The sequence below is a fragment of the Lepisma saccharinum genome, chromosome 24 (genome assembly GCF_977018435.1).
Source record: "Lepisma saccharinum chromosome 24, izLepSacc3.1, whole genome shotgun sequence".
NCBI lineage: Eukaryota > Metazoa > Arthropoda > Insecta > Zygentoma > Lepismatidae > Lepisma > Lepisma saccharinum.
This window is the reverse complement of record NC_139252.1, coordinates 38,316,922-38,343,553: the sequence shown is the minus strand read 5'-3', so window position 1 is coordinate 38,343,553 and position 26,632 is coordinate 38,316,922. Positions and strand designations below refer to the sequence as shown.

Below are 26,632 nucleotides of genomic sequence, written 5' to 3'. Positions count from 1 at the left end.
GAGGAACAGAATGAAGCAAAATGTTATGCACGTCGGGTACAGAAACCTGCGTCAGTGATGGTATGGGGATGCATGACGGCATCTGGGGTTGGCCCACTACACGTCTGTGAGGGCATTGTGAATGCACACGCCTATACACGCATACTGGAGCGGCATCTTCCCACAGTGCGAAGGCACCTGTTCCACAGGCGGCGTCTCATCTTTCAACACAACAATGCCAGGCCTCATACAGCGCGGCTGACAAGATAATGGTTGACTCGCCATCACGTGCGAACTCTGCCATGGCCACCATCGAGTCCCGAACTCTCGCCCATTGAGAATGTGTGGCGTGTTCTTGAGCGACGTGTGCAACAGAGGGGACCCACGACAGTAGCTGCTCTTATCGCCTGCCTGCAGGAGGAATGGCACCGCATCGATGTGGAATACCTTGAACGACTCGTCCGCAGCATGCCCCGACGCATTGCCACAGTTATTCGCCGACGGGGCGGCGTCACACCATGGTAAACAGGATCCCCTCTAACAGTGGTCGAACTTCAATGTCACGTGTAGATGGACGAAAATGTTTTATTTTGTGTGGACACCATACATTGATGCGTTGCAGCGGAAATATATGTTTTCCTTTGTTCCATGTAGCCTGCTGAATAAAATATGTTCAGCATATGCATGTGTTCTCCTTCTTTCACAACGCACTCCTATATTTGTGACTGGTCGAACTTCATTCTCACTAAGGTTGTAGTTGGGAACTCCCCCTGTAGCGCGTTGCTTCGGTCTGAGCACCATTCCTTTAAGGAGCTTTCCGACCGAAGTAACAAGTAGCATGCGAATACAACATATGAACGTGTCGTTTGCTGTTTGGACCCTCATGTGCAATGAATGCTATTTTACAGTCTGGAAGTGTGTGTCACTAGTGTGACAGTGTGAACATCCCGTCTCGCTTGTCCCATTGGTTTGAAAGTTGCCTTACACTCATGTCGATGGCACTAAGAAAGTTTTGTGGGGTTCCCCTTGTCGTTTCATGCAAACATCATTATCATCATCGCCGCGATTAGTTTATAGCGGAAGAAAAGAGACAGTAAATATCCAAAATACAAATGCTTCAGTGTGTATATCTTTAAAAGAAATGATGATGATGATAATAATAATGAACCTAATTCATACACAAAAATTTAGTTGCCAAGAACATTCCACGCGTATTTTTTCTCCCGTATTATTAACGAAAGTATGACGATAACAGGACGTGGTCGACTGTCTAGAATGTTCGTTAATATCTTCGTGACCACTGTACCAAATATCATAGCAATTATCACATTCATAGAAATGCTTCATGTAAAAGAATCAGACGTTGCAGCGAAAACTCCATTTACTTCCATTATAAGCAGTCGAACACCAAGCACCGGTGCCAACACCAGCGCCTCTAGCGGATCATTTTCGAGTGGAACCAGCCTGAGACCGCAGAAGCATGCCGTTTTCCACACTACGTTATTCTAGGCGCTGTAACGATAGTCTACGTTCTACACGTAGACTATTTTATACACGTACGTAGATTACGTAATCTATGTAAACAACATGGCGAAAGGTGATAACTTAGCAAAGGGCGCCGTGGAATTAAAAGAAAATTATATTGCGTATCAGTTACTGATGTGTAAGGAAAACTTTTCATAATCTTTCTTCCAAATTCGAACAATTTCTCACCTAGGAAGAAACCTAATATAGGAAATATTCTAGTGTTTTATGGGAAAAAGACCACTCTTGGCTCACTACTGCCATCTGTTGTTCTTTTTTGCATACTATTTATGTTCATCCATAGTTGATAATAGAAGAGACGAGAAATTTTGTTGTAAATAGGGTTCTTTTCATTTCGTTAGGAACCAATATAGTTGAAAATGTCACTTTCCTTTCATGAAACCCTTGCAAATTAATCTCAATTCACTGTAGATTGTCTACGTAGTCTATGTAAACTACAAACCAATTTAATCTACACGTAGATTACGCGTAGACAACGCATGTAGACGTAACTCATAGTCTACGGCACATCACTGGATAAGACCCACCTTCGCTTATTCTGAGACAACGCCCGTGTGGGGAATGTACAGATACTGACGGAATCGCCTTTTTCTTCTCCCTCTTAATGGTCTGGGTAACCAAAGCCCGTTCTACGAATACAAAAATTGATAATTCCATCGGCGATATTGCCGTTCTAAATTTATTTTTCCCGTTGACCTGTAATTTTAAAAAAATCAAGGCAAACAGCTATCTGGCATTTTCAGAACATGTTGATTCCGTTTTTACTGATTTTTTTTAAAATTTATTTTTAATTTCTGTTTTATTCATTTCTATTCATAGCCTAGGACCACGTGACATAGTGAGATAGCCTAGATATTGGACTCAATATACACCACTGACCTACAGTTTAAAGTGGGGCCCGAACCACTATGTTCCTCCACCGGGTTCGAACCCGGGACCCCTTGATTTCAAGGCGATGACTCTATCATCGGGGAAGATCAGCCACCTCATGGACCTGCATGCTATTGTGTAGGGGGTGTGCTCTTTTAGCCGATTTGGTCCAATTATGGCGCTGGACATTCACCTTCACCCTCTCCCTCCTGCTACAACTATACAGTTGCATTGCCCAGGGACCACGCAATTGTCCATTTATCCAATTCAACTAGATTAAGGAATCTGACGAACCTTTGCTGCATGTCAAATATTGAGAAGTGTACCAAGTGAACTCACTAAACGAAGCATGCAAGAGCGTTTAGACAATTGTGTGTTTCCTGCTTTCTCGTGAATAATATCCCCGGCCTGGACATAGGTATTCTTTGTGAGTGTCCCTTCATCAGTTTAATCATATCAACACTCACCCCCATCGTCGCGATTAGCCAAAATCGCTAGAAAAGCGAAGTAAAATAAACTAAATCAATTAATCGTAAATAATATCTGAGACCCATGCAGCACACAAATGGATGTCTTTTGATATTCTGTATGTCCAACAGATATTCAGGAATATCCAGTACACATCCATGGATGTCCAGGAAGGTCCTATCGATATTCAATATTGCACATTCCATGGACGTCCAACTAGAATTTGACACTCAAGGAGCGTCTAGTGGATATCCATGGACCTCATCTTGACCTTGTGGGTCTCCTATTGACATCCCTTGGAGATTTATTCTGTATGGAAATACACTCACCCACGAATGGTGCAGCATTCAGCATCCCCTTCTCCTGTGACGTCATTTCCAGATCGCATTGAGCCGACGGAAGGAGATAGGCGGTGCACAATACCTGGAAAGCACACGCCAAGAAATAACCGCCACTTGTAAATAATAGTGCTATATTGTACTTCCCGTAACCTGAAAGAAAAAGTAGGAGAAAAATCACAATTTATCAACTTGCAGTTACATCTACATTTGTAAATGTATATAATGTTAATTAGATTCATAAATTTGTTTGTTTTGAACGGACCACTGGGTACAGGAAGTTATGGGTATTATGGAACAGTAATGTAATACGAAACAGTTAGGAAAGTCTTGCTTAAACTGACGTTAGATGGGGCTTAAAGTATTTCATTTTCTTTGTTTCGTGTTTCTTTTCGAAGCTTTACAGAATTGTTTAAAGAAATTCAGAACTATTTCTGACTATTAAACTTTACTAAGTTTATATAAAGAGCAGATTAATGATAGCATTTTACCTAAGTATTTTTTTGTTTTTAATCTACAATGCACTGTCGTATGCTTCGTTTTAGCCTTGAAGTAGACAAAAAATCGCATATACTGTATGAGTTATAATGTCTTTTCTTGGTGTTTTTATTTAAAAAAGAAAACAAGAATTAATTTCAAGTATTTTCTCCATGTTATCTCAAGCAGAGTGTAAATTTCTGTACTAATTCTTTCATCTCAATTGTTTTACTTATCTCTTCACTTTATCTGCCTCCTTTTCACATCCTTTCTTATTCTTCTCTTCCTTTATAATATCTTCCGGACTTCCAGATCGAAAACAGAATGCGATGTAAAGATTAAATTTATTTAACATGTACTTCAGTTAGTTCAATTTACTAAATAATACTAATTGTTAGCAAGTGAACATGCTCCGTGTTTAGGTAAAAAAAAAAACGAATCCGTTCCTGAAACTTTTGGAACATGCATATTGTGTGAATGGTAAATGACGTACTTACCCACGTGATCCATTGCCGTTTCAAAATCTGCAGGCTCTGACGACATCTCGCTGCCTGTAAAAGCAGAATGTCCAATGTAATTGTATTTCATAATTTGGTACTTTGAAATATCCCATAACTTCTAAAACAAATATCTTATTTGTTTATCTACTTGTATCTGGGTGAAATGTAATAATCAGGCCAGGATTTATATATGTGAAGATCTGGGGCGTTTATTAATTTATTATTATTATTATTGTTATTATTATTTTACGGAATGGTTCAAATGTTTCCTTAACTAATGTTATTGATCTTTATTAAAATAATGCCGTCTTTGCAGGAAATTATGAGTGCCAAATCGTCTTACGAAAGATCATGCATGAAGTCAATTGCAGAGAACCCCGTATAGGGGGGGCCAAAACGTCTATCTCAGATAGCAGCGCTGCAAGATGACGCACGTAATAGATTCCGACAGCATCATCTTGCAGCTCTATAAGCTGGCACCACTGGCTTAGCAAGGAATGCGTTCACTGGGTACGGGGCCCTCGTATAACTTTGTCAAATTACACTCACTAACAGAAATAAAAGTATCGGTTCCTGATAGGTTTTGGAGTGCTTGATAACGAAAAATGGTATTAACTTTTGTTGGTTTAATCTTGTTGTCATGTTGTAGCTGATGCTACACTCAAATGTTGCATTGAATGTTCCATATGAAAATTCCCTAATTCTCATCAGTTGAAGTAACGCCTAAAAACTCTAAAAGTGTCGCAAATTGCTTGTAAGTAGATAACTTGATGTGCCAAACGAAGTTTTTATTCATACTAAGTCGTTTAAACAATGCAAATTTAGTATTTATGTGATTGTTAGTGATCCTCGCGAATTTGACCAAATTTTTATGCACATTCTGTGAAAAACGCCGGGAAAATCGTATTACGATTCGATATCATCCTGGTAAAAGTGGAATTTTATGAATACAGTTACCAAAATTGATATGCATAGTTAGTGACAGACATTGCAAGTTCCATAAAAGTTTAGCTATACATGGCCACCATCCCAAAAGACATCTTGGCTGGTATAACTGGCAAAAAGTTAACTGGAGAAATGGCGCATTAAGACCGTGAATGCTCGCTGCCACCTAAGTACAGAAAAAAATATCATGACCGTTATTAAAGTATCACCGGCCATAATATAGTTTGTTTAATGTAATTTTAATTAATCACTAGTTAAAATACTTTTAATTCATCTTATGTAATAATATGTACCTCTATTTATAATTTAACTTTGTCATACACAACTGTAATTTATAATCATTATCCATCTTTATGCATGATAAAATTGTCAATTTTAAGTAAAAAACAGTTGAGTACCGTTTTTGTAAATTAACAGGCAGCTGTTAACTGTATTATACTGTAAATTTGACGGTCAGTTTTAGTGAGAGGTTTTGCGTCATTATGATACATGCAAATCTTTATCAGTAGAATTTAACACGGCGAAGGTCAAACTCATGTAAACACTTGCCTGCAGACGAATTTCGGATTTTCCGTTCCTCGGTAGACATGCCTTGTGTATACGAAAACTTGCCCTCAACCAGTCCTCATCACCGTTTACAAGATATGAAATACATCACAAGCAGGCAAAACTATCACCTCAAATTGCCCTCTGGCATACCACGGAGATAACAAGGTGGGGGCAGAATTTTAACGTGATCTTACGAAACGCAATAAAAACCAGAATTGTCTCGCCTTGCAAAGTCAAACAAGCCAGGTCTCGGGAACAAAAGAGGCGTCCTGTGTTCTGGCTTAGTAATCGTGTTTACTCTCTTCGATATTTAATGCACCCTTTAATATTTTCTACATCGCCGTCTTTGCTCGTGCTCAAAGTCTCAGACCAGCTATTTCCAGTTAACAAGGGTTAGTTTCAGTTAGTTACGACGTCTAAAGTTCCTCTTTTGTCTGAGGGATTAGACACATATTGAATTAATCCGATCGTGCATGCAACGTTGTACAGTGTTAGGGGGTATGTGTCTGAAATTTTAGGTGCTAGAGTGCGCGTCAAATCTCCTGCATACGGCGATAGCCAATAGCAGCGCACTGCAGCGGTGCCATGTCGAAATCTCACACGGAAAACAGACAGCGTGGTTGAGCGAAACGCTTTGTCACGGAACTAGACAACGCCGCACGTCTGTGATTCGCTGGTGCTGTTCAGCCGTTCAAGGTCATATGCAGGAGATTTGACGCGCAATCTAGTCTCAACCAATGACTCCCCTGAAGCTACGCAACTGCATACTGGGGCCTATGTACAAACGATATGCATATTTACTCAATCCTAGGTAGGAAAGTATTTTAGCAACTCAAATCTTATTATTTTTAAATTTGAATTTGAATTTTTGGCTGCGTCAGCACTTAAAGTTTGCACCCGTCACTCCTTACCATAACTAAAGTAACATAACTAACGTCGTGTTGTAACTAAAACCTTAAAATATTCTGACTCGTTAAAAGCTGAGGATGTAAACGGGCACTCAGCACACACAAGGACAAGAAAACAGGACAGCACACAGAATTATACTGGCCATAGGGCCAGTCGCCAGAGCCTCGTTCGTCTGCAAAATGCAGTCCAGGGTGTACTACATGGAAGTGAGATTGACTTTTTGGCGCCTACATGGAAGGTAACCCTTACACCCCAAATCTTAATTTTTATCCAGCAATATAATTAGATTTGAGTAATGTGTACCAGCATTCCCAAACACATACTCAACAAACTTATAAAGAACCTACATGAAAGTTCATACGTCTGGCTTTTCATAAAGGTACCAAGACTCAAGTTTCACTTATACTCGTCTTATTCTATTCTCAATCGTATTTGAAGAGGAGTCAACAGTGGAATCCTTCTAACCCACTCCTAAAGTAATATCCCTTCTTACCAGGACACGAACGTCAAAACCGCACTGTTTTTGTTTTTTTTTAAGCAAAGAAGAAAGAAGACACTGAGTGAGAGGGTGAATAAAGAGCGAGTGGTGAGTGGAGGCGGAGGATCCCACCTTCGTGTCCCATCATATTCCCAAACATAAAATCTGCCAAGTTCGTTTTATTTTATGCTACCTTTGGCTAATTGCGACCATGAGGGTGAGTGATGATATGCAGGATTGCCCATTCTCCAAGCAGTGATGTGCCGTAGACTATAAGTTTACGTCTACATGCGTTGTCTACACGTAATCTACGCGTAGATTACCTTGGGTTGTAGTTTACATAGACTGCGTAGACAATCTAAAGTGCATTAAAATTAATTTTCAAGGGTTTCATGAAATGAAAGTGACATTTTCAACTATATTGGTTCCTAACGAAATGAAAAGAACCCTAATTACAACAAAATTTCTTTTCTCTTCTATTATCAACTATGGAAGAAGATAAATAGTATGCAAAAAACAACAACAGATGGCAGTCGTGAGGCCAGAGTGGTCTTTTCCCCATAAAGCACTAGAATATTTCCTATATTAGGTTTCTTCCTAGGTGAGAAATTGTTCGAATTTGAAAGAAAGAGTATGAAAAGTTCTCCACACACATCAGCAACTGATACGCAGTATAATTTTCTTTTAATTCTACGGCGGTCTTTGCTAAGTTATCACCTTTCGCCATGTTGTTTACATAGATTACGTAATCTACGTGTATAACATAGTCTACGTGTAGAATGTAGACTATCGTTGTTTACGCGTAGACGCACATCACTGTTTCCAAGGCCAATGACGCTTCCCAAAAACATGTCATAATTCCCATAAAGTATTTAATTACTAATTTCCTATTACTGAAAGTCACGTTTTAAAGCTTTACTGAACGCTTTGCTTGATCTGCCCCCTAAATTTTTCCTTGCTCTTTATCTAACGGATTAAATATGGTGGACCTAGTTGCAAAAGTGACTTGGAACAAGCTAAGTAAATTAATTAATAAGGAAATATATCCTGATTTCTCCTCCTTCTCTCATATTGCACATATTGAAGCATGGTGCCAAGATGTAAACTTTTATATATATGTTTTAGAAAAATATATGCATGTTGAAATATTTTAAGGAAATAATTCCTTACACAAATTTTAATGCCGCTCGTTCTCCGCTATTATCCTTCCTTGTGGTTATCCCTAAAAATATGAAGAAATTGATGAAGAGAGACTCGCAAAGAACACTCATGCCCAAGCCTGGATTCGAATTCGGGGTCTCCGCCCCACTCCGTTACGGAGGTCTGTTTAAGTGGTCCACTTTATGCTGAGATAGGCTAGACACTGAAGCTACAGTTTAAAGTGAAATCCAAAAAAAAAAAAACTGTCTATGTGTAATATACAGTAATCCCCACCGAAAATCGAACTTGAAAATCCATGTTTGTTGTATTCAAGCCACTGCGTAATCAAGGAGGACCATTATAATGAATGATTTAGCAACGCAATTTGGGATATAACTTTGGGAGGGGGCTGCAACACATGAACCTCAGGCCCCTGCAGGTAAGGAAAAATAAAATAAATTCTAATAAACGTGAAATTTTGGGATGAATGAACTGTCTTTTTATGAATTAATTTATAATTTCCATCCTTTGGCTACTTTATGTTTAATATTTTTTCATCGACGAGCAAACAGTACAAACAAAATAGCTTACATCTGTTACAGGCTCAAATATAATGACTGATTGATTTGTTCTATTTTACTGCGACTTTTGGCAAATCGCGAAGATGTTGACGAATTATGATATGAAATTGATGAAGGGACACTCATAAAACACCCATGGCCATCCCGAGATTCGAACCCAGGACTTTTGGTGTCGAAACACTCTATGGTAACAACTCCGCGACAGAGGTCAGCTCAAATATAATGGAACAAATTAATACAGTGTAGTATAGCATGGACTATATTCGCAATGTTATAACGATAATGTATTTTACAGTTACACTATTAGGGAATGAGGATTGTTATTATAGAGCGTATGCAGTCCTATATTGATACTAAGGAAAAATTGTTTTTTGTTCGACAAATAGTGAACTGTATGAGAAGGTAGCGTCCCTTCCTCCAACAGGCTTGAAAGTATTCGTCATTGGATTTTCGTGGGTGGGGGGGGGGTGTTAATAATAATATAATTACAATAGTAACAATTCTTATTATAATCTAATAACAAGCTCTTATTGTTTTCATATCCTTGAGAAGAGATTTTTACTTGATACACTACTAGATGAATGACATCGTTGCTTATTTTAAAACATTACCTCATTTGTATTTCTTACAACGTCTGACTAACCCTAAACTAAACGTTTAGTAACAAATTTTACGTTAGATAAAAATTTCATCTTTAGAATTTGGCAAACTCTGTAATTCAGTTATTCATTCTTTGGTTTAAGAGGTAGAACTTGAAAGGATGAAATGTTAACGCCGTAAGCCTTTCTTTATTAATTGTATAATTAGTGCAAAATGTTAACTAAGCAGGAGGCATGGATTCGAAGCTATGCTCCCATCTACGGCCATGATCTTAGTATGATTCACGTGAAACTGGAATGAAGTTGAAGCTGTGTCAAGTCATAGATATGAAAGTTGCACTGTAGATGATACTTGAAGCGACAGGTGAGCGTAAACGTTAGATAACTTGGAACAGAAAAACAGAAGTGGGAAATTAGCTTTTGTGTTCGAAACAATGGCTGTCCATTTCTCCTTTTGTGCCTTGCATTCTACCAATAGACTTGCCGCTGATTTCTCATGTTTGAGTGTCTCTTGTAGACACCATACGGGCACCCTTGTCCACGCTCTTCCTCAAATTGCCCAGTCTATCACATGATGTGGTGTAGTCAGTTCCCTTTATACTTTCTTGATAATAAAATAAGAATGAATAAGAAAAAAATAAGGAATCAACCCACTTCCTTTGATGCGTTTATTACTTTAATTCACAATAACACATTTTAAGTGATGTAACTTAAATTTTACATTAACAATTAGTGATTATCAACACATTATTTGACGTAGCATGTAATTATTATAGGATTGGCTATGTTTCAGTAGTGGAAGGCCTGGATTTTTAGCAACTTGGGAGCGGCTTCTCATCCCGTGACTCATCTCCAAATGTGACTTCCACTGGGGAAAAAATTCTTGAATAAGAGCTACTTAATGGTAAAAACTAGATATTTCAAATGTAATAAAGATATTTAAAAAATATGTACCCTCTGACATAGCTTGGCTTAAAGGTTACATCTGAAATTGTATGTAGAGACCTCACGATGATATTAGCTAGTCCGGGCTCTGATAGAAAGCATGCCTATAATTCATAAATATATATAATGTGTTTATACTAAGCATACTTCATAGTAACACCTTGCACATTACCCAATTAAACAGGAAAACAATGTCAAATTTGTATTTCTAACTTTTGTCGCAGGACAATTTTACTTTAACAAGTGAGATTTGCACTTGAGATAAAATTCACGTAATTTTTGCTATGGATTATAAATTATGTTTATCCTAAGGGAGGAGAGAGTTCCTTGAAGGAGGCTTCTTATTGTATTATCTCCTGAGCCTTAGGAATTTCTAGCTAGTGTTCTGGATATGTCTCGTGAAACAATAATTGAAACTGTCACACAGACAAACCTAGTTTTTGTTAACAGACAACAGCAGCACGTTATTTGGTTTTTCCAGGTTGCATTTTCAATCTTAAGTTTCGTTACAATTTGTGTTAAATACTTAAATTGTGGGTTTTACAAATCTTATTCTCCACTCACAAACACTGTTTAAATTCATATTTATGTAATTTAATTTATGACATTTGAGATTAACTTAAGTAACCAATCAATATGCTAGCTTTCAGTTATTTCGAAAAATTGAACAATAAAAAAATGTGGACAGTTTGACAAGCAATTGCATTCAAATAGAAATCAATTATTACGTATTCATCCAACCTATTTTGGAGGGATTATGATGAATAATTTTGGGAGGGAATTGGAGGGGATGGGCGGAAGATCAAGTATAGTGTTCAGTAAAGCTTTAAAATAATTACTTTCAGTAGACACGCTGTCGTAATTAAATTCTCTATGGAGATTATGACATGATTTGGGTGCACGCGCCATTGGCCATTGGGGGGATGGGCAGCCCTGCCTGGCACTTTGCCCCCCCCACACTTTTTGCCACTTTTGCCCAGCACTATGCAAAACCTTATCTACTACCAAGGGAAAGTAAACAACCCCCCCACCCAGTTTTGGAACCCAATCTCCGCCACTGGGCAGGCAAATGACATATATTGTCTCACAAAAGAAGAAACAGTTCTTTACAACAATGCTGACGAAAAAAAGACAACAGCCGATGATCATTGTACAGGAATGCAAATGCGGCTTCTCTTTCAGAATATGATCAATGGCTTGCCTGCTGTATGCCTCCCCGATGGCGCAGTGGTAGTGTCGTCGCCTTGTAATCAAGGGGTCCCGGGTTCGATTCCTGGTGGAGGCACATAGTGGTTCGGATCCCACTTTAAACGGTCCAGTCCCGATTGGCCTTACTGTGCTTAAAGTGGACTTAAAACATCAAATCAATCCAATCCAATCATTTCAATACCTAACATTCTACGCTCGATACATAATATGGCACGGCAAGATAATAATGTATTCGGTTGAAAATAGATTTTGAAAAAGGGGTGCCGAGCACACCTTCGTAACCCCCCTGGAACCGCCCCTGTTCATTCTCTCTGCCAGGTATGTAGTGCAAGTGGAATTAATCTGTTTCACTATAATTCTACAGATGTGGCATACAAATGCGACTGTAATTAAATACTTTACCGTCTGTGTTTAGCCAAAGTACTCCCAACAAATTATTATATTTTTTTAGATGAGATCTTTGCATTTGCTCGTAGATTTTTAGGGACGAAACTGGAGAAAGGTTAAATTCTCAAGCGCACTTACAACTTACCGTTAAGAGGTTCCTTTGATTTTTCAGTGGTTGACATGTTGGAACACGCCTTCAGGAGTAGGCCACCAATAGCTTTCAGCTAGCTAAACACACTGCCCTCTCTTGTCGTCTTTTTCTGTAAACACCCTGCAGTTTCTTGCCTTTGGAAACCTTCTTCTGTCAACATTGTCGTCAAGGTAGCACGGTATCTTTCCCAGACATTTTTTTATTCTACAAATACATCTGAAACCCAGTGAAGGCCATGGTCTTAGAAAAATTTTACGTTTTATTACGTTGCGTAAAATAATCGCAGCCTATTCCTATTTTCTTTATTTACCGTGAATCTGAATGAGATGGCAAAGCGGTCTCTATGAAGTTTTGGTTAGTTTTGAGGGTTAGTGGATTTCTTATTGCATATCTGTTTACACGAGGTACACTGGTACGTTATCTCTTAGTGTGGAGGTTTATATTACGTGAACATAGCTATGGCAGTACTCTAGATTGTCTGACCTTCAACGTAAATTCTAGATTATGCAAGGTAGAGCTCGTAACATTCCACAACGTAATATTTGGACACACCTAATCCCACAGAGGCAGCAGTTTTGGTGTCCGAGAAATTAAACTCGGGATGTCACCACTGAAGGTTACGAGTGTTACGGATCTAGAATTTACTTCCGGGAGGGGCACAGAATGTGCTCTAAGCCTATAAGATGTAACACTGAAAATTCAGCGTGAAGATTTACAACATATTAAAAACAGCCTGAATATTAAGATATGTTCGTTTGTGTGTGCGTATTCCCCACAGTTTGTAGTCACGTGGACCTCCAAAGTGTATTTCGAATCACTGTATAATGTAGTCATGTATACAGGGTGTCGCAAAAGTCAGTTTACCCAAAAAGCACATTGATAATAATATTACGATCTACTTGTATTTTGTATGTACCGGATGGCCAGAATTAAAGTTACCCAACTCAGAGCCCTCTGTAGCCTGTTTGAGGCATCATAGAACTCTGAAATTTGGTGAATCCACTACGCAGACCATGGGAAAGAGGATGGCGATAAAAAAAATAGTTCAATTTTCCGCCACCAGGTTGAAATGTGGCGCTGTACTTCCATGATGGGTTGTAATAATGACGTAGGCTCGCACACTAGTCGCAGAATATCGGGAACAAGAGGCTCTATCCGCCACTGCAACAGCCACTTCGGTGACAACTTCTTCTGCAATCAGCCGGCGGCCTCTTCCTGCTGCAACACCAAGATCTCCAGTCTCTTCAAATGTCTTCATCATCTATATTTCTATATCCTCATGAGCCCCTTTCGAAGTCCTCTCGCATGACAAATACCTCGCAGTGCAGCTGCACTGTTACTACCGTTCTGATAAAACAACTTCATCAGCAATGCACGTTCTTTCTTATTTAATGGCATGGTGATCACTTCCGAACTTTTTTTCAGCACTCACGTTAAGTGATTTAGCTGAGTTATTCATTAGAAAGCCATTTGTTAGTGGCTGGAAGTTGCGAGAAAATAATCTCTCGTTTATTGCAAGATTGCAAGGTAAAGGCAAATTATTACAACCCATCGTGGAAGTACAGCGCCACATTTCAACCTGGTGGCGGAAAGTTGAACTTTTTTATTATAGCCATCCTCTTCCCCATGGTCTGCATAGTGGATTCGCCAAATTTCAGAGTTCTACGATGCCTCAAACAGGCTACAGAGGGCTTTGAGTTGGGTAACTTTAATTCTGGCCACCGGTATACTTGAATTCTGTGTATAAACTTGAATTTGTGTGTGGGTAAACTGACTTTTGCGCCACCCTGTATATCATGGACATTTGCTGGTGGAGGTACAGTCACCGGCAATAAAAAATGGGACACCTAGTCCGTGATAATTGCTTCTCCGCAAGGCGTTGTACGTGTTGCCTAACGCTACGGCGATGCTAGGAGTTGCCATTGAAAATTTGCTATTAAAGTCAACTTATCACCGTAAGCAACACACACAACGCCTTGCAGGGAAGCGAGTATTTTTATTGACGCTGACTGTACCTCGACCAGCAAACTAACCCCGGACTATATGACTGACTTGGAGTTTTAAGTCCACTTTATGCATGTAAGGCTAATCAGGACTGGACCTACAGTTGAAAGTGGGATTCGAACCACTATGTGCCTCCACTGGGTATCGGACCCGGGACTCCTTGATTACAAGGCCACGACGCTACTACTGTGCCATCGGCCAAGACTCTTATGATTATAAGGTGAAAACTAGGGAACGGAACTTTATGTGCTAAAAAACTCAGAAATATTAATTTTTTATGTGTCATAAATGTTGAAAATATGTGATAAAACAGGAAAATATGTGACAAAAATAAAAGCCATTTGGTAACAAAAACAAAATATTACATGCATTTTAAACACCTGAAATCAGTTTCTAAATGCTTACCTCTTAGTGAGCTATTTGTTGGAAGAAATGCAATGGATCACCATAGTTTTTTCCAAATTCTCCATTGTAAATCTGTGACGATTATCTCTAAAAAGCATCTTATATTGTGAGAAAGATCGCTCCACGTCACAAGAAACAATTCTTGCATATTTGAAGCACGAAATGCCACTAACGCTGAAGTTCTCCAAAGCTTCCTCTACTTCACGTCCTTCCAAAACACATGCAATTTGGCACAACGTTTGAAAAACCTTGATTTTTCCCAAAAATATCTGTACATTTAGACATTAGCACTTGTGCGTTAGATCCAGTGGGGGTAATATTTTCACCCAATAGGATCTTAGGCGAGGCGCCAGAAGTCTGCCAGCGAGCGTGTTCAAAGACAAAACAAACCGAACACTCTCGATATGAAAGAGAGGTGCGGAGAATAAACATGTTTCCTTCGAGGATTTCGAGGTAGCTGAAGTCAATGAGCGATTTTATGTATTTAAAATGAAAATTCGCAAAATATGTATTTACATACGGAAAACTGGAAAATATTTATTTTTATGTAAAGTAAAATTTGCTGTTGACATATAAGGCTATGATCAGAATTCTTTGCAAAAACGAGGGTCTTTATCTTATCGCAGAAAAAACATTTATTTACATAAAGTTCCGTTCCCTAATGATAAGATTAGTAGGTTCTTATGAAATAGTAGTAGTTCTACTTCATTTGTATTGATAATTATTGCAGAAATCGATAGGAACTGTCACAAATATGGTAAATATTTGACCAAGAATCCTCTCGCTTTGTATCCAGCAGTTAACGTCATTACAAAACAAGCCCCTTATTCCATTTCCGGTGACGACTTATTTCTCTAGCATATCAAGTCCCAATTAATCTATTTCTGCTTAACTTTTTATTATATTTTTACTATCTCGTTAAGGTTAATCGAACATTCTCTGTTCGTTACAATATAATCCAATTTTCATAATTCTTAGCCCCTCTCGCTAAATCCGTCAATGAGTGCTACCCGTGTGTCCCTTGATTATTTTCATCATTCATGCTCATCTCTGCGATTATTCCAAAGACACTGAAGAGTGGCGTTTAAAAATTACAAATACGGTGTGGTGGTATGGTTGTAATTTCCACAGCGGGGTTACATTTAGTTACTGTAGGAGTTGCCTATAAAGGCTTATCGATCAATATCAACTCACCGACTGAATCCCGACACCCACTGGTATCGACCGACGCTGAAATCTAATACGTCGACGATTTTCCGTTCCTCCGAGCCGTCACACCTCAGGGGCAATATATAGATTCAGTAAGAGCCTATGGGAAAAACCTAATGCATCTTGGAGGTCCATTCACGCCGCACAATTGCAATATCTGTTGAACACTAAGTTTTAGGACCAGCGTTATACAAGTAAGTAAAAGAAATGCCACTCTCATCGTTAAGCCTTCGACATAATCCTCCTAACTGTACACACTAATTTGTACGGTCATACAGCTTCTGGATACCTCTGTAGATGTAGTTCTTTAGTCGGGTTTCAGTTTTGGAAACAAAAAGGTAATCAGCGAGTGCTAAGTCTGGCGAGTACGGAGGGTGGTGAAGCAGTGTCACACTTTATTTGGTCAAAAACGCCTTGACGATTGTCGCGTTGCTGGACGGGGCGCTGCCGTGCACCAGTCCCCAGATTCTCACGTGCTTGGTCTGACACGTCGAATCCTTCAACTACAATCTTTCTCACTGTATCCTCGCCTGCTGACATTCTTATCTCCGTACTCACATCCATGACGAGGCTACCTCACACAGCTCCTGTCTGTTTCTGTGGGTGGCCGCTTGATGGCGTGCATAGTGCTTGTTCTGTACAGTCGGTAGACGAACTGTGTATAATATTGACCCTCACTGTAGGTTAGGGATGGTAACCAGACGAGACGAGGGTCTTGAAATACACGCAATATAAACAGACAACGTATCACAATACAAATTTGTACAGCGTATAAGGGTCATTATGCAAACAAAATTTCCTTTTTAAGTTTGGTGCATCTTGTAGACTCTACGAGTCTAGAATGCAAGGTTTATCCTGAATGCGTATGCAACCACGCAGCACAAGTTCACACAATTAGCTTTAATGGATTTACTATGTAATTACTATAAACAAACTATATGTTGAGTGTATTTTAATAAACTGTAACTGAAGTACATGTTAAATAAATAAATTTAATCTATACGTCTTTCAGTATTTTACGACCAAAGTCTCGAAAGATAACGATTATCTCGCTACTTTGTTGGTACCCCTGCTTTGGTAACTATTCGTATTCATCTCTCTAGCTATACTCTGTCCCAGGGATCTGCGGAGATAACGAACGAAAACAAGTCATCAGCGCAGGTAGCGACCCGCGAGGACTCTACCAATAAACGCGTAGAGAGACAGGGATTGCATCAGAGGGGAGGCAACGCGACTGCAGCTATCAGCCTCTCTGCCTACTCGCTTTCTCCCCTTCTCTACCGTTATGGATTCGATACCCGGTAGAGGCACATAGTGGTTCGGATCCCACTTTAGGTCCAGACCCGATTACCCTTACTGTGCATAAAGTGGACTTAAGACACCAAATCAATCTACCGTTAAGGAGGGAAAGGGGATCAAGTCGGGTGACTGACCAACTATTGCAATTGGGCGAAAGCTGTCAAACTGTTTCAAGATGGCAAATTTTGAACCTTAAAAAGATCTTATGCTGAGCCTTGTCTACCAAGAGGAAGTAAACTGTCCTTCCGCCTCCCTCTAGTTTTGAAACCCAGTTGTTGCTAATGTACACAACAATAAACAATATAGAAATATTGTACTTTTATATTTAATTATTACTATCTTTTACACATTTTAAGAACAAGAACATTATCAAGAAAGTTAAATAGTTTAATCGACATCTCTTACTTATTTAACCTTTACATGTATTTACATTTGTCAATTAGTATACAATGCATGTAATTAGCATTTATTTTTATATAATATTTATCTTGTATTTTACACCTTCTAGAAATGTCTACATTCACATCACTTTAAAATTATGACAATACAACTATGTACACAGTCCTCTATAGATGACGCTACTATTGAGTGTAGCGTGTTGTAATATGTTATTTTAGTTCATACAGAATATCTACAGGAAAATTACTTCGATTCTTGTGCTTTAACAGGTAACGTTGTACATAATAATCCACAACCTGGAATTAAAAAGAAAATCATATTATTTCCTGAAATTTAACGTAATTCTTCAATAAGTAGGGTTTGAAATAAGAATATCTTGATTTGACAATTAGACCAAATGGTAAATTGATTATACGAGGGCTGTGCGAATACCACGTTTCCGTAATGCTTGATTTGTCACAGAGGACCCGTTGAGTGGGCTCCACGGTCGCCGGATTTGAATCCGTTGCACATTGAATTCTGGGGTATCTGAAATTCGGGTGTACATAGTGAAGATTCTAATTCTGACCTATCTTTGCACCAGTATTGAGGACGAATGCCGTGCCATAACTCAGATAATATTCTGAGTATGCTCCACAGCCTGCGATTCCACCTACAGACTTGTGTGGAAGTCAACGGAGGAGATATTTGAACCATGGTGTTGTTGGGCCTACGGTGTGAAACTTTTCTGGGATCTTGCAGAATCGTGCATTAACGCTTCAAAACGTATGCTTGCATGCATTGGCGTGCTCAGGGATTTTGTCATGAAGTTGCAGCTTCTTGTATTACCAATCTTTTACGTAACACGGGCTATAACAGAGGGGTAAAATCACATCAGCCTTCTTGAATACTCGTTCCATATATGAAATTAGTACAAATGTATATCTGTTTCAAAGTAATATTTGTTTTGTAACAAGAAGATGTAGTAAATCAATTCATTTATTTTCGGAAAACGCATTTAATGTTTAAACCCAAAGGTGCTGTAGCCTATTCCTAGTCAAAGATTAACTGTCAAAATTTATTTTAAATCCAGTTTATGCGCATGAAGTCCCATCGGGACTATAGACTACAGTCTAAAGTTGGATTCGAAATACTATGCTCTTCACTAGGAATCGAATCCGACACCTCTATATTACAAGATGGTATTTATAGTGAATGATACTACAGAACTGAAATATTTCATTTCTGAAAAGTTAAAAGTATCTAAGGCAATTTCTGTTAAAACTACTAGTTCATATTTATGAGTTTCTCATGCAAGTTCTCAAGTCGAATGTCTGAGAGAAATCTGAAATCTATAAATTCACCGAGAATTTTTCTAAAAGGGGTAGCACCTACTGGGAATCTCTCTGAATATAATATTATAAATAGGAAAATGGAAGAAACAAATAGGCCTATTTTTGTCCCGTGTGCTTAAGAAAAGTTGAGCCAAATTGTACAGCATTAGTTGGCATATTGTATGTAGAACCTATCATAATTTTTTGGTTGACAGTGCCGTACTATAAAGTTGTTAAGTATCTTTCAAATAAATTGACACACGTCAACATACAACATTTGTTAAGAACGAGAACATTTCGGATGTCTTGAAATTATGGAATATGTGAACATTTTCCCATCGAAAGATGTCCAATCGATCGTTATTAGCCAAAAGTAATAGAAAGGTGGCACAAAACAAGAAATGTTTGAATCACCACGTAACAAATATCATGAATTGATTTCGAAGGGTACGCAGTATATTTTTAAAAAGTGATTATGGTAGATAAACTAGTGAGTAAGAAAACATATAAGTTTATTTCGTACACCGCGCTATTCGATAGCGTAATCTTATACATTTTGTCACCAGGTGGCAGAATTTGCAATATGATGAATAGCTATAAAAATCGGATATTTTCTATGCTTTAGTTTCCTACAGATTCAGTATTAATGTGGCAAGAATCTGTGCTCAAACAATTGTATTCATACATAGCCTATTCGTTTTTACAAGACGGAATATATGTGTGCAGCGTCCATTCTTCAATGTCAAAGTAAAAATAATAAAGATTAGAAATGCTTCCGAAGTTGTGACTGCATACAACCTGACAATTCACTATCTCCCTTAATTATTTATTTATTTGCCACAGAATTCCAAATACAGCTTTGGCCATTTTATATCGGAATATAATAACAATAGAAATAACAAAAAATAACAATGGAAGTAACAATAAATAATAATAATAACAAACTAAAATAAATATTTTTACCCTTCATAATTCACGTTTGTGCATACACACATATGAGATAAAATGGATTACATGTTGTTACACAGTAGCTTTTTAAAACGTGACTGGTTTTCAAAGATATCAACTTGGTTTGGTAGAGTGTTGTATTGGCCGGGTAGTTTGTGGAAGAGAAACGCTATATTAGACTTAATCTGGGTTACTGATATGTGAAAAACTGAGTGCTCCTTGTGGTGCGGGACGGTACTCGAAAGTGAATTTCTTGAAGAAGGCGATCACTTCTTATGTTCCCATTCGTAATGTAAAATTTTAAACAGCCCTCATACATAGTTTTGTTGTTACTGCACTCTCTTCTGAATAGCCATGCATACTTTTTTGTGTGTCATTTCTTGTCAAATTAACATTTTCAAGTGCCGCCACGATACAATAGTAACTGATCACATTGAGTGATCGACTCTAGTTCAAGCCATTTTGGGTTCGAGACCTGTCATCGGTATGAACGTTTATTTTGTCACCGTGCATATTCATAGTCGCGATTACCCTCAAACGAAAAAGCGACGTTATATAAAATACAAATTCAAAATATTCCACAATTCGTAACACCTTCGTTAAGAACATTTCAGACACTGATGAGGTGATTAAAACATAATTAACAAGAAACTTGTAGCACAAAAAACATGAACGTTCCAATTTTATGGCAAAAAAAATATACTTTATACGATTTTTCAGCGATAGGGAAAACAAGATATTTGTTTGATTTTTAATTGGACCCCTCGAGTTTTCTTAATTGACTTAATGAGCAAGAGATGGCGTCACCATAAATCAGATTCTATGAAGCAAGTACAGCTAATACAAATATGCGAAAGAATTTGTAAGTCCTTCTTATCATCATTATGGAATAACTAGAGGAAGCTTTAAACAATTATCTTGTTAGTAAGATGAAACGAGTAGTGAAGCGTCTTCTTCCGTTAAGAGAGCATTATAACTTATACTTTCTTTACATTGTTGAGAAGATTGATTAAATTGCCTTATGATTCCAACTAACTCCTGTTACTTTTTTACATACTAATACATAATTAAATTGAACGCATTCGTAGGAAAGTTATGTTGTGTGAAGATTCAACAATAATTTTTAGAAGGACTCGGAATTAGGATAGAAAACGTGAGCAATTCGCCCACCTTAAAATTATTTCATCCTCACGAACCAATGAAATTAATTTTACATGTTTTTTTTTAAGTTGGGGTGTTTTCCTGAAGAGAGAAGAGAAAGTAGAAACGAGAGGGGAAGAAGTAATGATAAATATATAGAGAGGCAGTAAATCAGTTAAGGAGAAAAATTGGAGTAAACGCACAAGAGAAAGATCTAGACAGAGAGGGAAAGAGAAAGATAAAATAAAGCGTGCTAGAAAAGGAAAATTGAAATAGAGGCAGAGAATAAAAGAGAATGGTAAGAAGAGAATCAAGAAGACGAAGTACGACACTGAAAGATAAACTTGGGAAGAAAGAAATTGCAAACCAGGGAAACAGTTAAAGGAAAACACATATGAAGGAGAAAGGGTAGTAGATAGAGAAATATTGTCGCATTTCTTTCACTGTTGGCCAAACGCGACTTAGAAATAGAAACAGGCAGACAGGGAAAGGAAAGGAGAAATCAAGACAAAAGGAAAGAGAGAGAGAGAGAGAGAGAGAGAGAGAGATAAAAACAGATAAATAGAAAGGCGAGGGAGAGGAAAGAGAAAGGAAGACACAGAAGAAAACAGAATAAGTGCTGGGGAGAGATGGATGTCCAATTTTTATTACAGACGACTATTATAGAATCTAGGTGTTCCATTTTTATTGCAGGAGACGATTTAAACATCTAGGTATCCTATTTTATTGCAGCTGACTACTAGAGGATCTAGGTGTCCTATTTTTATTACTATTTAAAGATCTAGGTGTCCTATTTTTATTGCAGTTGACTCTTAAAGGATCTAGGTATCCTATTTTTATTGCAGCTGACTATTAAAGGATCTAGGTGTCCTATTATTATTGATATTTAAAGATTTAGGCGTCCTATTTTATTGCAGTTGACTATTAAAGGATCTAGGTATCCTATTTTTTTTGCAGCTGACTACTAGAGGATCTAGGTGTCCTATTACTATTTAAAGATCTAGGCGTCCTATTTTTATTGCAGTTGACTATTAAAGGATCTAGGTGTCGTATTTTTATTGCATGTGACTATTAAAGGATCTGGGTGTCCTATTTTTATTACTCTTTAAAGATCTAGGTGTCCTATTTTTATTGCAGCTGATTACTAGAGGATCTAGGTGTCCTATTTTTATTACTATTTAAAGATTTAGGCGTCCTATTTTATTGCAGTTGACTATTAAAGGATCTAGGTGTCCTATTTTTATTGCAGCTGACTATTAAGAGGATCTAGGTGTCCTATTTTTATTACTATTTAAAGATCTAGGCGTTCTATTTTTATTGCAGTTGACTATTAAAGAACCTAGGTATCCTATTTTTATTGCAGGTGACTATTAAAAGAATCTAGATTTCCTATTTTTATTACTATTTAAAGATTTAGGCGTCCTATTTTATTGCAGTTGACTATTAAAGGATCTAGGTATCCTATTTTTATTGCAGCTGACTATTAAGAGGATCTAGGTGTCCTATTTTTATTACTCTTTAAAGATCTAGGTGTCCTATTTTAATTGTAGTTGACTATTAAAGAACCTAGGTATCCTATTTTTATTGCAGGTGACTATTAAAAGAATCTAGATTTCCTATTTTTATTACTATTTAAAGATCTAGGCGTTCTAATTTTATTGCAGTTGACTATTAAAGGATCTAGGTGTCGTATTTTTATTGCATGTGACTATTAAAGGATCTGGGTGTCCTATTTTTATTACTCTTAAAGATCTAGGTGTCCTATTTTTACTGCAGCTGATTACTAGAGGATCTAGGTGTCCTATTTTTATTAGTATTTAAAGATCTAGGTGTCCTATTTTAATTGTAGTTGACTATTAAAGAACCTAGGTATCCTATTTTTATTGCAGGTGACTATTAAAAGAATCTAGATTTCCTATTTTTATTGCAGGTGATAATTTAAGGATCTAGATGTCTCGTATTATGATTCAATTTCAAAACAGATTTCTGAAATTGTTCAACATAATTGACCTTCTTTCTGAGTAAGATTGCCGTGACATAATTGCCATTTAATGAAATGATCATCCTTCAATTAACTTAAAATACGAAGGGTATGAAGCATTATACGGTTGATTAATACTCAAAAGACTACACAACGATTACAACTCTCCGACCGATTTATTTTTAGTGGAAATAAAAATTTCCCTGATTTCAAAGTCTGCAGGAAATGGATGGGGGAACAAGCAGAGAAATTTCCCATGTGTGAAAATTTATCGCGCCGCGCGAGAGAGTCCATATGTCCACGGCAGAAAAAAGAGAATGAATGAGACAAACCAAATATTCCATACGAATTCCACGCAGCGGTTTCGCTAGGGAGTTACATATATTGAAATGTACCGCCAGTGTGCGCCGGTGCGTGTGAGAAAAGAAAATTTCCGGTGCCGATGTATGCTCAGAATGTTTGTACAAGACCTTGGGGGACAGAGGGGGATATTTACATTACCTTTGCCGAGTCCCGTCCCTTCAGGAGAACCGCATCGTCCGAGGCAACTCGTCGGAATGTTGCTGAGAACAGCAGATAAACAAACCGGCTACGATTTGTACTTTCATTTTACTCTCAAACACAGCCCATTTCAATTGTTACGTTAATCAAGAATGTGTTAATATTATATGAAGAAAGCAGATTTTGCGGGGTAGTAGATATGACGTAAGACACCAAATTGTCCCATAATTGAACTGTCATTAGCATTTGTCCTCAAAATTCATTAATGATTAACGTATGTCCTTTAAAAGCAATAAAAGGTTCTAATATGTTCTCACAATGCACTAGAAGATAAACATATTGTTACAATAATAATAATAATTATTATTATAATTCCTTTATTTAGCGGGCGAGGTTCAGCCGTAGGCTGCTCTGCCACCTAATCCTTGTCATGAGCTACATAAGAAAATAAAGTGTATATATAATATAATATGATAATATATGAGTACAGATGGAAAGCTTGATTATACTAAAGATAAATTTAAAAAATCACATTACCTATAATTACGAATATTCTCATTTCAGTAATCTTAGTCATAAGATAATATAAATTTGAAAGAACAAGAGAAAAATACAAATGTGGAAAGAAAAAATATAAATGTGAATGTTAACATAAGGTTGCATTTAAGTAGTAATAATAATAATAATAATAATAATAATAATAATAATAATAATAATGTACAGTGACCGTCAATACATTTTAACGGCGTCGACCTTAGTGTGTCTGACGACGCTCCGGCGGTATTTACATGGGTAATGTAAACAAACAAGAAACAAATAAACAAGAGGTAAAAAAAGGTAAAGTGCTCCCCTGTGCTTAGCACCACGCTATGAAGGCGTATAGGGGGTGTGGGGGTAACGACCCACACTTTCTTGATCCGGTCGTGAGTGGGGGTGATGTGATCAGCATCCCGCCCCTGACCGCCTTTACCCCCCAGGGTTTCCCCCAGGTACCCATGTTATTCCACGCGTGGGGGGCACCGGGGCCGCTTCCAACTTTAGAAAAGTTCCCGGATTTGAACCGGCCGGGGATCGAACCTGGGACCTTGAGCATGGTAGTCAGACGCGTTGCCGACTTTTATATATATATATATATATATATATATATATATAGAAGGAAAGCACCCTATGCGGAAACTTCCCCCATCACACTTCATTCACTCATATCATTTCATTCATATTTCAATTTCAGGACTTTTCAGGACAGACAATCACAAACATCCATGTCCGAGGCAGGAATCGAACCCGTGACCCCTGGCGTCGTAGCGCGATGTGCTAACCACTCCGCCACAGGGGCCGACAACTGAGCCACCGCGGCTAATGATTAAAACAATATTTACCTTTTGTGCCAGGGCAAGTGCCATCAGTTGGAGCCCAAGAGATTGTATATGGGTAGAATAGATGTTACAGTTGAAAATTACACATGACATGGTTAGTTAACTTTATATGATATAATTGCTAGATAAGAGAACACGCATGAAACACTTACATTAATGCGCCTTCCATTCCTACATTCACTCTCTCTGTCGCATACTTCGGCATTTCAAAATACATCATTAATTAATAGAAATTTAGTTTCGGGTGATGTTTAAAGACCGTAGCAATGCTTACATCTTTTCATATTTTTACCTTCACGTTTCCGTTTCCGGGTAACTTATGTTCAGGTAGGAGCTTAAGCAAGGACGAAAACACTACTCCTTTATGCAGGTATAATTGAATGTTATTAGGTTTGCCTTTATATTAATGCTCTTTTGAGGTCAAATTTGATCACCGTTATATAATTACATCGACAATTTATAGTGTCTTACAATCTGAAGGTTAAGTACTTTGCCTAATTGAATGACTGAAAGTTGTGCTCTGATTTACATGGTAAAATTATCGCTGGTACAATCTAATAACCGTAATAAGCAATGTCAATGAGTAATTTTTACGTAAATATGCGAGTTCATTGGGCGTTTATAGTTACGACGGGGCGAACGAAGCTTCTCCATTTACACTTTTCACTCGGCTTATCTTACCGGATCTGTTTGACGTAATCCTCTTGGCGATGTTGATGCTCCTGGCGGCGTGATGAATGGGATGGCTTCTAGACGGTAAGACTTCACACTTCTAGAATTCAGCATCTTCGAGGGAGGCCAGGGTTTGAACGCCCCCACGTGGGCTCTTTCCCGCTCTCTACTCCATCGTGATTGTAAACAATCTCGGGCGAACTAAACACAACACTGATTGGTTAGACACAAGAGGCGAGTACTTGTAAGCGCGGATGGTTCCGGAGAAGTGGTGAAAGATAAACTGTTTTTTTGCTTCCCCGCTTGCCTATTTATGTGCTACTCCAAATGTTCGTTATTATATCCTCTCGGTCTACGCCTTGTTAAATCGTACTCAAACTGTGGCATCTTACCCTTCTATCTTTGCCAGTGTAATTTGAGTTCCTTGACCTATCTTCCGCGACTCCTCGAAGGGAGGCTACCATCTCGCCGGATCCATTGTATTCTGCACGGTCGCTCTGTAGGCAGCGAGGGGGAGTCTGTACGTATTGTCATCCAATCTCGCTCTTTAACCTTTAATATCTCCCATAATTCACCTCCTATGAGGTTGTGTTTTTTGGATTTTGCTGATCAGGATCTGATACTAGGCTGTCTTAAATTTCAATCGAATCCGTTCATTGGCTCCAAAGTTTTATTTTATTTTTTTTACCCGAGGATCAACCTCCTCGCTCGGGAAACTGGCTTGTCCTCCGTATTCCACAGTGCAACTCTCGGTGAACAGCCACAATCCATTTTTTTATTGCTTATTACGGCGATTAATCTATTTACCTGATAGTTGGCAAGATTTGATCGTTATAACATATGAGCCACATAGATCCTTAAATAGTCATCTGCAATAAAAATCAGACACCTAGATCCTTAAATAGTCACCTGCAAAAAATCAGACACCTAGATCCTTAAATAGTCACCTGCAATAAAAATCAGACACCTAGATCCTTAAATAGTCACCTGCAACTAAATGGAACACACAGATCCTGAAATAGTCACCTGTAATATTTATAGGACACCTAAATTATCAAATAGTTACCTGCAATAAAAATAGGACACGTACTTCCTTAAATAGCCACTGTTACTGGTGTCCCTTTAATTCCACACTTATTTTAGTTAAGCAGGGAGCAAGGTGCAGACCGATTAACAGTAAGTTGTTGATGTGGAATAATCAAGATCATTGGTCCATCTATTTTCGAAAACATCACCACTAGGGACAGTTATCTAAACGTGCTCGCTTCTGAAGCACTACTCAACATGCTTAATCCTGAAGCTTAGTTTCAACATG

General features: G+C 38.1%; 2 protein-coding genes across 3 annotated transcripts in view; both read right to left on the bottom strand.

Moving 5' to 3' along the window:
* Positions 1–12,201, bottom strand: part of LOC145978456 (synaptic vesicle glycoprotein 2B-like) — a 70,794-nt gene extending 58,593 nt beyond the window's left edge. The window contains exons 1-3 of one of the 2 annotated variants that reach the window (XM_083111104.1): positions 12,065–12,201; positions 4,175–4,228; positions 3,192–3,353 (exon numbers count right to left, since the gene is read on the bottom strand). In XM_083111104.1, coding sequence (XP_082967230.1) covers positions 3,192–3,353; positions 4,175–4,228; positions 12,065–12,101 — 253 coding nt within the window. In that variant the 5' untranslated portion in view covers positions 12,102–12,201. Of the gene's footprint in view, positions 1–3,191; positions 3,354–4,174; positions 4,229–5,667; positions 5,818–12,064 lie in introns of those variants that run through there. The other variant, XM_083111103.1, reaches the window with a different exon arrangement.
* A 5,171-nt stretch (positions 12,202–17,372) lies between these two features.
* LOC145977974 (synaptic vesicle glycoprotein 2B-like) overlaps positions 17,373–26,632 on the bottom strand; it is an 80,846-nt gene continuing 71,586 nt past the window's right edge. The window contains exon 11 of the mRNA XM_083110322.1: positions 17,373–17,682. Coding sequence (XP_082966448.1) covers positions 17,630–17,682 — 53 coding nt within the window. The 3' untranslated portion in view covers positions 17,373–17,629. The remainder of the gene's footprint in view (positions 17,683–26,632) is intronic.